The following is a 16,678-nucleotide window of genomic DNA, read 5'->3' as shown; positions in this document are numbered from 1 at the left end:
AATAGTCCCTCAATTTTGAGCAGTTGCTTCATAGTCCATTTAGTAAAATTTTCTTTTCATAATGATCCCTCAACCTCGTATCAGGATATAATATTTTTGAAATACCTAAACTACCATTTTCTTCATCTTCTTCACATACTCTTAAGTTTTTCAACCGTAATTCCTGTCATTTCTGACGATTTTTTATCATGAATAACGAATGAAAATGATATACTTCTAATTTTGAACATTTAGATGTATTTTTTGATCTATTTCAACAATTTAAAATAAAAAAATGAAGAACAAAACCAAGATTCAAAAAAAAATTACAGTGTCGAGCTCACCATTTTTTTTTTCCAATTTGTTATCGAGCTCGCCAATTTTTATTTAGTGTTGAACTCACCAATTTTATTTATTGTTGAGCTCACTAATTTTTATTGTTGAGTTCGACAATTTTTTTTCAAAAAAGTTGACTCTGACAATAAAAATGTTGAACCCAAAAATAAAAAAAGTGGTGAGGTCGATGCTGGTAAAACCCACTCGTTTTCGTTTTACGAGTTATTCCGACAAAATACATAAAAAGATCGAGATTAACAAGTGGTAAAACCCACTTGTGTTAGATAATTTCAAACCAAAAGAACCATCCTTGATTGATTTTCATCCAAAAACGAAGTAAAAAAAAAATCCCTACTTTTTACATACATCTTCAAAATGCTCGACAAACCCTTGAAAATAATTTTTTCTTTTTTCTCAAATCCTTTCTATCTGCATGGAGTTTTTGAAGCTCAACTAGGATGTTGAAAATCTTTTATAAAAAAAAAAAAGATGAAAATGGTGAGTGCAAATGTTAAGGGCAATTTCAATCGTAAGAGATGTGTGGAGTGGGATTCAGATACCAACATGTTTTATTAAATGGACTATTAAGAGAAGTCTTAAAACTTGGAGACTAATTAGAAGAAATCCTTCCACCAAGGTCCTTTTAAGAATAATGATTTTTCTGACGCCCCCTCTAACACACGCCCTCATACAACCCCCAACCCTAACGTGACATGCGCGAAAAGCCTAGAATCATATATTATTTTTCTCGGGATACACAATTGCACATATTTATGGGGATGTACAATGGTGTATCTCAAAGGGAAAATCTATGGTACTAGTCGATGACAGGTCGAAGGTGTCAAAAAACCAGGACTCTTTTAAGTAATTTTCCCTAAAATATATAAGCCGACACTTTTTTATTGTTTTTTTGTTGACTGGCGTAACCTTAGATGCTTTTAAATCAATCTTAGATTATAAATAGGAAGACTAATATTATAAAACGTTTAGATGATTAATGGAAAATTATATAAATAATCCTCAATCAACACATTTTGTTTGTCCATATTAATGGGTATTAGTTTTGTTGTATCCATGGGCAGAGCATCTTAGAATGATTCTAAGCTTTGATTCTCAAATCAATCAACGATTATAAACTTTAACCTTGATATTGACAGTCTCTTGGACACACGTAACTTTTCATTCTCAAAATTGATGTTTATTCAAAGAGGCAACAACTGCTTTAACGGGAGGAGATACCTTAGGGATAAGTAAAAATGAAAGAAGTCGATATCTTGGGTTGACCTTGCCAGATATGAGTATATCCATATTTAGATCCAAATTTTTTATCCGAATCTAACTCAGATCTTACTAAATAAATTATATCCGAATTGCTTTTCCCTTCATCCGAATCTGAATCCAACCCAACCAAATTGATTGATTTGGATTGGATAGGATAATTTTGTATTGTTCAACATTTTCTATTACACTTATTTGTTAATTGCTATACTATTATATTTTGATAATTATAATATTTTTATTTTATAAAAATTCATGTTATGAACTTGTGATAAAGTAGTAGAAAAAGGATATAATGCTGAAGTAACATTAAAATGTACATTCTCAATGAAAAGCATCTATGGTTATTTGTGCACCACCTCATCAAAATATCATAATCGATGTACATTTTAATGTTACTTTAGCACGACTCAGTTGAAAAACCTAAAAATATAAATTTCAAAGCAATATATCTCATTTGAATCTAGGTGGATATATGGATAGATCCGGATCCAACTCAGATCAAGGTACATCAAATCATATTCGACCCATTTTTTTAATTCAGATCAACTCTAAGGTTCCAAACCCACTAAATTCGGATTTAGAAAAAAATCCACATATTATTCCCTATCTACAAGGTCACTATTTTAACTTTATTAATCATCATAAACATGTCAGATATTAGCTACAATTTCATATTAATTAATGTTGGAGTGACCTTAGTGGGGGACACACAGGGGGGGGGACATCTTGATGTGGTGGCGCATGCATTCCCGTAGATGTGTTTTTTCTGAGATATGAGTAAAACGCATCTATGGACATACACGCACCACCAAGTCATGGTGTCTCCCGCTGAGGTCACTCCAGCACGACTCACTTTGATATTTATAAGATAATAAATCAGCAATTCAAGTCTTATTGAAACTCATAATCTATGAGAGAATAACTTATTCTAAATAAACTGAACCTATGAATAAGAATCCAACTAAAATAAAAATATGAAAATCTACAATTTAGGAGGACGAAAAGATGGAGATTGTATCAATCTCTACCCCTTTTTGCTTCTTTGTCTTTATGGGAAGATAAGCATTTAGAGAACCCACAAGAGTTGCAAACTTCTCCAAAAACTTTCAAAAATTAATAAAATTCATCTAAATCTACATAATAAAATATAATAGTTGTCTTCTCAATGATCATCCCATCATAAATAGGGATTCCGATTCAATCTCACATAAATCTCGAGGGCAACTTCCAATTTTATTCATTTTTTTCTCTTCTCTTCTTTTCAGAAATATCCCTTCAACTTTATTGTCTTTCCTCTTCTACCAATTTTTCAAAAATACTCTTTCAACTTTGTATATTGTACTTTCTTTTTTTCTTTCCTTTCCAACAATGCCCTCTAATTTGTTGTCTTTCCTCTTCTAACCCCTTAACCCCTAAAGAGGATGCCCATGTGTCACGGCCCTATTCTTTCGAAGCGGGGTCGTGCGGCGCAAGGGGGTCAAATCCACTTGCAAGCCTGTAAAATGATCGTACACCACACACACGTAGCTAGCAAACAAGTAAACGAGGCAACACGAGATAAAGCCCGAAGGCAACTTTGTTGATATAATATTGATTACACGGTGTAACGCGGTATAAAAGCAAATAGATGTGTTACAAGCAATTGATGATCCTATGACACGCGGGACCTCCACGGAGCTGGGCTTCAAGGGCTTCAACAACGTGGGTGTAGGCCGGGGATTGGGACAGCACTGACACCCTTCCTACAAAGTGTATGCTAAGTCTTTACTAGGTTTCCAGAAGGAAACATCAAAAGTAGAGGCCGGTCATACTCCCTTATTACGAAAATGCCACTAAGCTAACAAGTGTGCCCTGGCACGGGGCTGACACGTACCCTAAGCTAACAGATATGCCCTGGTACGGGGGCTGACATGGCTTCATAACGAGCCTTACATGATATTACATGGGTGCTCCCGGGTAGCTCCGGGGCGAGCTTACACCTAACTCTAGGTGACAGATGATTTGGCCGTTACAGTCTCCCCCACCTATTCTGCAGACGTCCTCGTCGCATTGACCTGGCAAACTCTTCAATCTGCTGTTTGAAAGGTTGTAGGTTCTCTGCACTCTCCTGTGTAGCTTCAAATTTTGGCATGTCCTGTGTGACGAAGTACTCCACGTGCTGCTGCTGCTGTTGCTGGATGGAACTGCTGCTGAAATGACGTATTCGAGAACTTTGTCGACAACACGCTCTGGCTGAAAAGCTGAATGAGAAGTGGTACGTGTTGGAATGCTGCGCGCGGGATCTCCTAGATCTGCTTGGTACGGCTTAAGACTTCTTGCATGGATGACAGAGTAGATGCTGCGTAACCTGTACGGTAACCAGAGTTTAGCAAACCTGTACGTCCTTGGACTGTGTCTCCTGTAGCCTGAGACAATAGTGTGAGAAGTTAAACACTGTTGGCCTGATATAAGTTCAAAAGTACTCTTGTTGGAGGAAGAGTTCTTCTGAGTGGTGGAATTGAACAAATTCGCCCAATTCGGATGATCGGCATTGGCAAGATGCCTAAAATACTCCAACGCAGAACTGAATCTCTCCGTTGGCCAAGCTGATTGATGATGTACACTGCTCGAAAAATCAAGCTGGAATCTAAGTAGTCTGAATGGTCCGTTCCATGACTTCCCTGTGACTCTTGAATCTCTGACGCTGATAACACTCTGAGGTACATCACAATTCTTGCTGACACTCTGACTAAGTGACTGAGGGGCTTCTTCTGCAACTTGAATCTTACAGTAACCTGATCTCTGACCTAACTCTGAAAAACACTTGGCTGTCCCAAGCTTATCAAACAAGTCGACACTCTGCTGGATAGGATACTTGTTCTTGATGGTGATCTTCTTCACTGCTCGATAATCGATACAACGTCTCGAAGACCCATACTGCTGCTTGCTCAACTCAGCTAGTCTTGGATGATTCATCCTGTAAGGCCTCTTTATAAAAGGTGTGACAACAGGTAGCAATTCATTCTGATGATCATTCGACCTACGTGGCTGTAGTGTCTTCGGAAGCAAATTCGCTATCTCATCATCAACTTCTGCTAAAACCTGTGTGGCTTGTGTGGGAGTTGAACTATGGTCCTGTTCTTCGGCTTCAACTCTCAAGGAAGCAATGTACGGTTGCTTACCTTTCTTCAACCCTTTCTTCACCTGAATGGCTGAAATCAAATTTCCCTCTTCCTTGCCTGTGGAGACGGGAACAAAGCTTGGACATTCACCTAGCATGCCCAAGGTGTTGGCGAATGGCATCGGTACAACCCTGTTCTGTCGCATGAAATCCATCCCAATGACAACTCTGAACTCATTGAGCGGAACTGCGAGTAAATCAAGCTTACCCTTCCATGTACCTATCTTGACGGACACTGACTTGGCCGAACCTTGGATAGGAGTGGCTTGGGAGTTTACAGCTTTCATACGGCTTGAACCCTTATCGAGCCGGATATTGAGACGCTTCGCCTCTGCAGGGGTAATAAAGCTGTGAGTAGCTCCTGTATCAACCATTGCCTGGGTGGTCTTCCCACCAACTTCAATATCGACATACATTAGACCCTTCCGTTTCCGGCTATTCTGAGTCTCAGATGTTTGCTTCATTGCATTCAAAAGATGCAAGGCTCCCATGTGAGGAGAATCTTCATAATCTCGCCCACTCGTACTCTCGTGACTAGGGTCACTCTGGGAAGCTAATAGTGCAGTCAGTTTGGCTCGCTGTGGGCACTTGACTGTCTTGTGAGGCCCACCACACAAAACACATCCATGCTTGTGACGACGCTTGACTGGCGAGGTACTTCTGCTCTGTGAAGGAGAGGAGTTCCGTGATGATCTCGGACTGGAACTCTTTCTATGCCTTCCATTTTTGTCATTCGAAGACTTCTTTGTGTACTCAGGTTGCTGGTAGTAACCCTTCGATTGAGGATGTACATACTGTTGGCTCCCTCCCGCGGGAGTATAATCAGTCAACCGCTCGGCTGCTGCAATTGCAGACGCGAGATCTTCCACACGTTGCCGTTGGAGTTCTGTCTGAACCCAAGGCTTGAGTCCTTCTTGGAATGAGAACAGCTTGTCTTTCTCTGACATGTCACGGATATCAAGCATCAAGGCGGAAAACTGCTTGACGTACTCGTGAACTATACCTGTATGTTGGAGTTGCCTCAACTTTCTGCGGGCAATGAACTCCACGTTCTCTGGTAAGAACTGGTGCTTCAATTCTTTCTTGAGGTCCTCCCATGTATCGATGGAACATTGGCCACTTTCCATCTCGGTGTACTTTGTCCGCCACCATAGCTTGGCGTCACCTGCAAGATACATAGAAGCAGTTGTTACTTTTACCTCTTCGGAATCCGGACGAGCTGCACGGAAGTACTGCTCCATGTCGAACAGGAAATTCTCGAGCTCTTTCGCATCGCGAACACCATTGAAGGTACGTGGCTCGGGTACTCGCAAGCGCGAGGGAGAAGCTTCACTATTAGTAGGCCGTTCGTTACCGACGGCTCTGACCAGGAGGCCTACTTTTGTAGTGAGCTCTGTAACCTGTTCCTGTAAGACGGCTAGACTGTCTCGGGTATCTTCCTCGAGGGCTGTCACTCTAGCTCTGAATGTCTCTGATCCTTCCTCCAGCATGCTCTGGCGATCATCTATTCGTGCAATACCATCAACAATACCGGATAGCATACCTATCTTTTCCTCCAATACCTCGATGCGTTCCTTGTTTGTACGTGGTGCTGGTGTGTTTGGAGCGGGTAGATCCGCGGTACTAGTAGTTCCTCTTACCATCGTTCGCGTGAACCAAATGGAATCTCGGGAAATAGCTAGGGGGAATACCTGCTGTGCTCAAACAACTGCTGCTCTGATACCAACTGTCATGGCCCTATTCTTTCGAAGCGGGGTCGTGCGGCGCAAGGGGGTCAAATCCACTTGCAAGCCTGTAAAATGATCGTACACCACACACACGTAGCTAGCAAACAAGTAAACGAGGCAACACGAGATAAAGCCCGAAGGCAACTTTGTTGATATAATATTGATTACACGGTGTAACGCGGTATAAAAGCAAATAGATGCGTTGCAAGCAATTGATGATCCTATGACACGCGGGACCTCCACGGAGCTGGGCTTCAAGGGCTTCAACAACGTGGGTGTAGGCCGGGGATTGGGACAGCACTGACACCCTTCCTACAAAGTGTATGCTAAGTCTTTACTAGGTTTCCAGAAGGAAACATCAAAAGTAGAGGCCGGTCATACTCCCTTATTACGAAAATGTCACTAAGCTAACAAGTGTGCCCTGGCACGGGGCTGACACGTACCCTAAGCTAACAGATATGCCCTGATACAGGGGCTGACATGGCTTCATAACGAGCCTTACATGATATTACATGGGTGCTCCCGGGTAGCTCCGGGGCGAGCTTACACCTAACTCTAGGTGACAGATGATTTGGCCGTTACACCATGGCTAGGCACAAGCAAACTACGACAACATTTTACCCTTCACCCTCAAAGTTTTATATTCTTCACCCTTCAAATCTCAAAACAAGATCATTTTAAGGAGATTTAAGATGATGGGTTTTGAGAAGAAATCCAAAAACATCATATGAATACTTCCAAATATTTTCTCAAAATTTTTATACAACTTTTTTGAATTAAACGAACTAGACCCCAAAAAATAATTGCTGAATCCGAACTTAGTTACTATGCCCACAAGCCCAAGGTTGCAACAAAGCACCCCTCAAATGAGCTACAACACAACCCCTAGAATATATGACAATCACATCCAACTTGCTTAGCATCAATGACAGAAAGTGTTGTGGTTTGGTCTCACATATTTCCTATTCAAGTATGAACCATGTCAGATCACTGCCAATGAACCCCATTGAACAGTGCTCACCGTATGCTATTAAGCTTGCTACTATATCTTGTTTTACCCTTCCATTGCACTAAAATATTCTCCCTACCACATATAGAAACCTACAGCAGTTCATGATCACTCACTGGTCCTTTGCTATCTAGAATAATGCACAATAAAATCCCCCGTCTACAACTCCATATGTAACTTATGATATCTTCTTGTAAACTGTTCATTTAACAGAACTTGTCTTGCTGTCAGAAGTGGGATTAAGGCTTAAAATAGGTCGAATTTTATCCGAAATCCGAGTGATTCGAATCCAAATTTAACGGGTTTGGCTCCTTCAAGTATATCCGAATTAAAAATGGATCGGATATGGGTTGATGTCCCTTGACCAGACTTGGATCTGAGTCGGATACGGATCCATCCCTATATTCGCCAAGATCAGAATGGTATATTACTTTGTAAGTTATATTTTATATTTTTCAGGATATTTTATCAATAAGTGTTGGGCAAAGTAGCTAAGGCTTCCCTCAATAAAGGAAAAGGTCTTAAGTTTAAGTCACACACTTAGTGATTTTTATTGAAATAACCTTCAACGGTTCGAAATTATCCCCCAAATCAATTAATTTGGTCGGGTTGGATCCATGTATGGGTTTGGTAAAAATAAAATGGCTCGGATATGATTTTAGCTAGTAGGATCCGAATAAAGAAATTTGGATATATCTGACCCGACCCGTTTTAAGTCCTAAGAATTCAGATAGTTGCATTTGCCCTTCTTATCTATGGTTCACATTCACAATTAGTTTAGTCTGTATTGTCTTCTACAACTAGCTGAGTTATGTACGAATCAACATAAACATACAAGTGAAAGATTAATTCCCCTGGTTTACCTGAAGGATCCCACCCAAGGCTCCCACATTGTCCAGATGACAAGAAGGGCAGACACATTTCTTCTGCAACTTCTCACCAAGTGAAGCACATGCCTCTTCTAATTCAGTAGTCTGCTTGTTGATTGTCAAAGAAATATATCATCTGCAGATATTGGCTGTGGACCATATCTTGAAGAAACTGCATCCCGTAGATATTATTCTTTAACTAGCCACTTAAAATGTTTGATGTTAGGGTCTCACGTAAAACACTCATGTGAGACACGCTGAAACAACCACATCACTAGTAGTTGAATTTTGTAGTTCTCATTAACACCAAAATATTGATGTTGTTGGCCTTAAAAGGCTTTGGAGCACAATATTTTGTGCTCATAAACCCACAAAAATATTTATTAATGATATATAGTACCAAAATGATCAAATTGGTGCCTAAGAATCATCCATGATAAACTACAAGTTATCACTTGTTCTGATTGTTTGTCTACAGGACTACCAAACTATTGTTCTATGGGGTTTTTGAGTCCAAGAATATTCTACAAGGTATTGTGTATGATAACATCTAACTTCTTGTATTTAAGTAAACAGTGAATTTCAACTACTAGTGACTGGTGGTTTCTACGCACTCTCATCAAACACGGTCTCTAGCATTAGCTCCTTGAAGAGCTGAGCTTATATTCATTTTAACAAATTAGTGAGTAGGGATATGCAGTTAACAAATGACGTTGCTAAGTTGTTAAATGAACAGAAAATAGCCACGCGTCCTTTAGAAAGTAAAAATTGTTAGGTAGATGTGATAGTAAAACTGAGGGAGATGTAGATGATGGTTAAGAGTTTTATGTGATTTACATTTTTAGAAGACACGTGGCAGTTTTCTGTCTGACTATCAGCTTAACAGCCTTATTTGTTAACCATAAATTGAGAAACCAAATCAGTTGAGAAAATGTACATTTCTACAAAAGGATATCTTGTCAACTCCTGCAATTCTTTCATTTCTTTCACGATTGCATCGAGAAGGGCCACCTTCCTTTCGGAGTCAACCAGCTCCTGCTGGACCTGCATTTGATAATGATATCTGGAACATAAGCCACCTCATCTCTCTGTTGAGAATGCTAAGATCATGAAATATTTCGTAACCATGTATAAATCAAGCCATGCTGGATCATGTTATTTCAACTCATTCGTTTTTCTTTTCCTTTGTTTTAATGGGCTAGGCAAGCAGATTAGTAGTCACTAATTAGTGGGTTAAGACGGTTTTGAACCTAGGTCGTGGAATCGACACACAAATTTTACCAACTTAGCTAAGTTGGCACATTTAGCTGTTAGATGTTGTTCTCCTCTAATTGCAAACTGACTTCCTTTGACACTGTGTTCAACACTGCGCTGACATGGCAGTGTGCACGTAGTCATAGATTTTTTTTTTCCTTGTATCTCAATGAAAAAAAATATATATGGTTCTCTGCACACTGCCACATCAGTGCAGTGTTAAGCACAGTGTCAATGGAAGTCAGTTTAGAACGACACTAATAAAAGACAAAACAAATAAATGTCAATCCATAGTGAAATGGGGCAACCTAAATAATTTTCAATCCATAGCTTCTCAGAGGAATATTTACCAAGTCAAAGAAACTTGATGCAGCTGTCAACAGCATAATAAATGTCTTACTAACTAGGGAACCTAAATAATTGTCACTCCAAAGCTTCTCAAAGGAATATTGAAACAGTCTAAGAAACATAAAGCAGCTGTCAACAGCTTGATATAACATGTCTACCATTCTATCCTAACTACAATCATTCATAATATACTAACTAAATACAGCTTATGAGATTCACATCAAATCTTTGAGATATTGCTAGATAGGTGATCGTATCTCTAATGCATAAACTCGGTAACTCTGTCCACAACCTTGTCAGCAAAAGATACATGAAGTAGGACTCGAATCGTGGGATTGCCAAGACTCTATGGTTTGGACCTGTGTTTACAAATTCGCTCTTGAAGAACCGAAACACGAACCGGTTCGAACCAAACCAGTTAGCAGTATGGTTAGCTCTTGGTTTTGTGAAAAGTGGTGAACCATGCGAACTTTGTTATTTTACGCTAATTTTTTACATCCCATAATATTTCAGACATCCGCCTCATTTTTAATACTGATTGCATGTCCCTTTGACCTTAGTCTATTGTAATAGACTGATGAAAATTGACCAAATACCCTCATATTCAACTAAATATTCCAGATTTTTTCTCCCCAAAATCTACCATCTTCAACATTTTTTTTTCCCTTCATCACTTCAACCTTCAAATACCCTCATCTCTGTCTACCCCTACGAACCAGGTTCATTCTTGATTGGTGAACTGCAAACCCAAATTTGAAACCACGAATCAGGTAACATAGGTTTAGACTTGTGTAGACTGAAAAAACAACTAGTCTGTTTGTTACTTGTCAAAAAGAAACAGAAAATCAGACATAAGAGCTAGTAATTATGTGGATTAAGCTTGAGATCTTATGTTATTGCCGCCTACCTATACTTTTCCAAGAAGCATTTTCACAATAAGTCCACATCCATACAGTTAAAGGATATGTAGCACATAATCCTTGGTAGATAGCCGCAGAATCAAAGCACAAAATAATTGACTTCCTTGAGTTCAAATATGCTGACCAACCAATAGGAAATAGAGGAGCCACTTCTCACCTTGTGCATATTTTGCTCCTCTATATGTGCTTGAGAAATACTATGTGCAAGCTTTTCCTCAACATCTCTTAAAGCGACTTGAATTTTAAGTGTTTCTTGCTTGTCCTCAACCTTGTCACCTGCATCGAAAAGGAAATCACTATGTTTTCTTTGGCTTTACAAAGTGACTTATCCAAAAAAAAAAACACAAAACAAGTAATGAGGTCCAATCTATGCTTAATGGAAATGCATTTCACATGAAGAAAGTTAAAAGAAAATTGATTTGACATCAAATTTAAAAATAAAAATAAAAATAAAAGTCTAGGTAGCACGCATAACCTGTGAAAACCATCCAATTTTTTTTAGTTGACTTAATTTATCCCTGTTTAATCACAAAAATTACCAAGAAGTGCCATTGAAGAGCTTTAAAATTATCTTTTTAATAAATGGTGAGCTTAATTTACCATTTCCTCAAGTAGGCAAATTTGGAGGAAAATTTAAATGCAATTCGATAAGATTTAACCAAGTTTACTCGAATCAATGGCAACCAACTACTAAGACAAGTCAGCACACTCATAACCCATCCAGCTCCAATATATAATATAACCATGAAAACACTGCTCATCCGAATAAATTATGTGAACTCATAAAACTGAATTTGTCATCTTAAATTTCAAATATTTGGATATATATGCTAAAAAAAATTAGCAGAAAAAAGTGAGTTTCCACATGATATTGATTTTGGCAATTTCTTGAAATAAAAAGATACTAATAAAAAACTGGATTTTTCACTTAATGAAACTCTGCATTTAGAACTAGCGTGAAATTGGTAGGACTAATGTCTCTTAGATAAAACCACAATCTTACAGAACAAATTTCAAACAAAAGCCAGTACACATACTATCATCTGATAAGGGCTCAGTACATTTCCCTTCGTGGAAAGTACAAGCTACCATCTCTTGAAATTTCCTGCATGAGAAATGTAGCAGTTAACAGGGCATAGCATTCCCCATCATATCATTGACTTTAAATTCAGAAACAAAACTAGACTAAGCAAGCCAATACAATTGCTACGGAAGATTTAAAAAAAACAGCCAATCTCTAATAAAATCCAATTATGTATTTTGTATTGTTGTGTGTAAACGAAGTCTGTGAGAGCAGTAGTTTCAATGTAAAAAAACTAAAGAAATAGCACACTTATTTTCCAATGCGTGTAATGAATTGATTGTCATTACTTTTCATTCTTCAAAAACCATATGATAATTATCAATATTTTGATTTCCTGTATGTTGGAGAAAATTAATATTTTATATAAAATTAATATAGTTAGAATTGTCATAACAGTGCAAATATCTTTGTTGATCAGTGACAGTGTAACATCTTTGATGGTTCTTTGATTCTAATTTATGTTTTGCAAGATGTCAAACATTTAATGCATAGTTAAGAATAAATTAATTCAAAACTAGGATAAAATTTAGGAGGCTATGCTATGTGCATTAGGAGGAAGACCACAAATGATAAATAATAAAAAAACCTATGAATCTCAAGCACTCTCTGAATGAACGGAAAAACTAAGATGCTTGAATGATAGATTAATAGATTAACTTTGTCAATGGAGGATGCCTTTCAAGGCTCAACCTTTTTTTTTTCCTTTTTCGGGATCAGTATGGCCCATCATTTTATTAGGATAATTATAGTTCCATAAATAGTCTATCATAATCATACTCTCGCCTCCAATTCTTGCAGGCTTTGGCTTTACTTCTCATGTTCCTGTCATCCTCATCTTCTTCTTTTTGCTGCCTTTGCTTCCAACACACTCCCACATCCATCCTCTTGAAAAAGTATAAGGGAATAAGAGGAGCCAATCTTTCCCAACATAAAAGCTTCCTCTTAGGGTCACAAGGAAAACTCTCATAGCAACTATGGCCCTGCTTGGTACATAACAAACCATTTGCATGCACTGCAAATGTTTTGCTATGCAAATGGTTTTCAATGAATGATTTACTATTGCTGGGTAACTACTGGGAAATCTCTAGCAAATCTTTTTTGTGATTGGTTGATCTTTGCAATAAAAAAATTTCATTGTGATTTTGCAAATGATTTGCGGCAGTACTTTTTCTGCCACAAATCATTTGCTGAAATTTATTAAGAATTTAGGTGATCCATGAAATTTTTTTGCAATGCAAATCATTTGCATTGTGTAACCAAGCACCAGTAAAATTGATTTCAGAATATTATTTGCATTTGCAAATAATTTGCAGCATACCAAGCCAGGCCTATATCTCAACACAATTTGTGTCATATTCACATTAAAAATGCTAAGTCAGTTCCAGACCATTGGAAAATTACAGTACTGTATAGGCAGCAGAGGAATCCTTCTACAACTTCTTCCAGGGGTGGAGGTAGTACAGAAACAGTGGGAGCAATTTCCCCCACAAAACTTCAAGATACCCTTCCTCACCTCCCTCTAATTCCGCCAACCCCCCCCCCCCCCCCCCCTCTTCAATTTCTGAAGATGACATTGACTCTTGGCTGGGCAATCTCTCATAGACTAATTGGAAATGACCTAAATATCCTTTTCTTCAACTTCTAACCAAAAACCTCAAAATTTCTCCCCAAAGCCATTAATCTTCAAGCTCTTCAGCTGTACCATTAACTATAGTTTGTCCCCACTACAAAAAAAATCCTGGCTCCGCCCCTGACTTCTTCTGTCAGCCAACAGTATGATCTAACAATAACGTCATCATCTATCATCTGCTCATTTCCTCCAAAAATCACATCAATTATGACTTATAAAGATTACAAATTCCCATTCACAAGCAGCCAATTACAACCCAAACATCCAATTTGCTGAAACAGAAGTTTCGAAGTTCTATAGCCAGGTATATTTTTTTATGATCATGACAAGTCTTCAAAAGAAAAAAATGGTAAAATGACTTGTGTTGAACACTGCGCTGATGTGTACCATAGATGATTTCCTCGAGATATGAGTGAAAAGCATCAATGGTTCTGAACACACCTCCAGGTCACTTCAGTGTCGAACTCAATGTCCTGCGCAGTCACTCTAGTATTGTTCTTCAAAAAATGTGGCTAAATATCAGCCCTCTTTATAACTCTTCACGCTAAAATAATCTCAATTCATACTGTGATTAATCATGAAAGGATGCAAACTCATCCATGTCTGATCAGAAGCCTCAATATTTCCCTATTTACATGACAACAAGAATGATCCACAGATGATAGCTCGATACAAATAAATTGAACTAAAACAATTACTTCTTATGTGAGAGTTTGTAATCCGTAAACTTCAATTGGCCTCAAAACAAATAATATAGATTTCGAGATTAAATAGTTTCAGAAATCCAGAACATACTTGAATATGATCAAAACACAGTCTAACTTCTTTGTTCATGTAAGTAATTCTTACATACAAGCAAAAAAATAAATAGATAATCATCACAACAAATGAAATGCTGACCTTATCCTTTTGTTGAAGTCGAACATTTGGCTAATAAACTCATCTCTGCATCAACATTATGTTGTAGTATTTTAGGGTCTCAAGAAAAATGACAGAAAGTTTAAAATGATAAAAAAAATCTACAAAAATTCGTACCGATAAACTCCCTCCTCATTCTTTACACGATCCAAGCACAATCATCCACAAAACGACATTTCAATAGGGGGAGTTTAATGAAAAAAGATATTTAAAAAAAAAAGGATCGAAAGGAAGAAATATCTCCGATGTGGAGAGATTTCACTATGTACCTTCAGAGCTTCTACATCAGATCCAAAGTTCGATACCTCAGCTTGAATCAGAGAGATCCTAGTCTGAAAGTAATAAAAAAAAAACTAAGCAGAAATCGGTGAAAATGGAAGAATATAGTTCTGAATTCTGATTAATCGTCAAATGAATTTGAGAAGAGATCAAACCTCTAGTGCTTGAATCGAAGCTTCATTCAAAGCTAATTCGACTTCGTGTCCTTTGAGCTCCTGTTCAGCACTCTCTTTGGAGTATTTGGCGTCTTCAAGCTCTACATTTGCGATGTCTAGTTCTGATTGAAGCTCCTGAATTCGTTTTTTAAGACCAGCAACTCTGCGTTCTGGATCACACGAAGCATTCATCGATGCGGTGATGATTTTGTTGGAGAAAATAGTTAGAGAAAGAAGAATGAAAATCACATTACCTCCTTGAGATTTTTCTGTGGCGAAATCGCGAATTAGGGTTAGTAGTTGCTTCTGAGGATCAGTTCCCGCCATTAATGGACCTTCGAGCTTCCTTTTCCCCGCTATTTCGAACGACTATGAAATAACAGTAAGTTCACCACGTTTTATACCGTTTGAGAACGTGCGAAGATGCGGAAGCGTGGCCTCGTCTTCACTCTCCAAAGCTTTTAAGATATACCCCCTAGGTTTTGATCAATATTTGAGATACCCACATGTGTTTTCAAACTGGTGACATTCATTTTGACCTAGGTCTTTATGAGAAAATAATAAAATGACCTAAATACCCTCGTATTTTAATCTCCAACAAAAAATTCTACACTTTTCTCCCAAAAATCTAGTAAATTATTAACCTCATTTCCAATCCATCTTTGTGGTAAACCCTCAATTTTTCTATAATAAAAAAATACTACCATATTTTTTAGGTTTGAAGGTTGAAGGAGATTAAGACTTTTGAGGTTGAAGATCGTTAAAAAAATTCTACACATGAGATTGAAGATAGTAGGTTTCGGCTAGTGAGTGATTTTTTACTCATAGCAGCACAATCGTTTGACATGTGGAAGACAAATAAAAATGAAAGAAAATTTATCCCTCCTATCCACAATGAAAAAAGGGAATTTCTTGATCGCATCATGTTGCGGTATTCAAAAATAGGATTTGATGTCACAAGGTTGTACAAAGAAAAATTCAATCAATTTAGAAAAAAAAAATTTATTTTTTAGTATTGAATTTTAATTTTAAATTGGGTGTTTAGTAGTCGTCCATTTTCAAAACCTTAGATCCAGCTCAATTTTTTTTTTTTTTTTGAAAACTGGGCTTTTTCACGAAATTTAGAAAATTGTGGTGTTAGATTTGCCCATATGGTAATTAATTTGAACCTAACAACAATTTTTAAGATTTGAAATCTTAGAATTAATATTTTTGGGAGAGGACTAGTGTGCTAGAGAGAGAATTTCCACTCAACAGATTTTGTTTAAAAAAATCACTCTTCAACTAGTTTAGTTGGTAAAGTCTTTAGATGATTATATCATAGGTTTGAGTTCAATTCCAACCAAAGCCAAGTTACTGATCTCATTGAAAAACAGGTTTACCCGAACCCTATAACAGAGGGTTGAAGATAAGGTGTATATATTATTTTGAGTCATGTTATAGTAACATTGAAATGTACATCGATACTCACATTGCTAATGTGGAGGTGCATGCATAACTATAAATGGTTTTCACTCGTACCTCGGTGGTACAAGGGAAAAGCATATATGGTTTCATACATGCATCCACATTAGCAATGTGAGAATCGATGTACATTTAATGTTACTTCAGTATTTTCCTATTATTTTTTTCATAGAAAACTTTGGTCAAGTGGTGTGTCATAAGTTTGAAAACACGTGACTATCTCAAAAGTGGAGGAGCATGAGTATATTACCGTTCTAGGTTACAT

At 37.6% G+C, this 16,678-nt stretch overlaps 1 protein-coding gene across 1 annotated transcript; it reads right to left on the bottom strand.

Moving 5' to 3' along the window:
* Positions 1 to 8,082: 8,082 nt before the first annotated feature.
* On the bottom strand, positions 8,083 to 15,312 carry LOC147394904 (spindle assembly checkpoint component). The gene is made up of 8 exons (XM_086454054.1): positions 15,204 to 15,312; positions 14,950 to 15,119; positions 14,785 to 14,847; positions 14,633 to 14,652; positions 14,498 to 14,542; positions 11,921 to 11,988; positions 11,041 to 11,159; positions 8,083 to 9,405 (listed from the first exon to the last, which is right to left on the bottom strand). The coding sequence occupies exons 1-8, from the start codon at positions 15,274 to 15,276 to the stop codon at positions 9,250 to 9,252; spliced, it is 714 nt and encodes a 237-aa protein (XP_086310180.1). The 5' UTR covers positions 15,277 to 15,312; the 3' UTR covers positions 8,083 to 9,249.
* Between the last annotated feature and the right edge of the window lie 1,366 nt (positions 15,313 to 16,678).

The sequence above is a fragment of the Akebia trifoliata genome, chromosome 9 (assembly GCF_017979445.1).
Source record: "Akebia trifoliata isolate Shusen 1 chromosome 9, ASM1797944v1, whole genome shotgun sequence".
NCBI lineage: Eukaryota > Viridiplantae > Streptophyta > Magnoliopsida > Ranunculales > Lardizabalaceae > Akebia > Akebia trifoliata.
The sequence above is the reverse complement of the archived record's forward strand: the minus strand, read 5'-3'. Positions and strand labels throughout refer to the sequence as shown.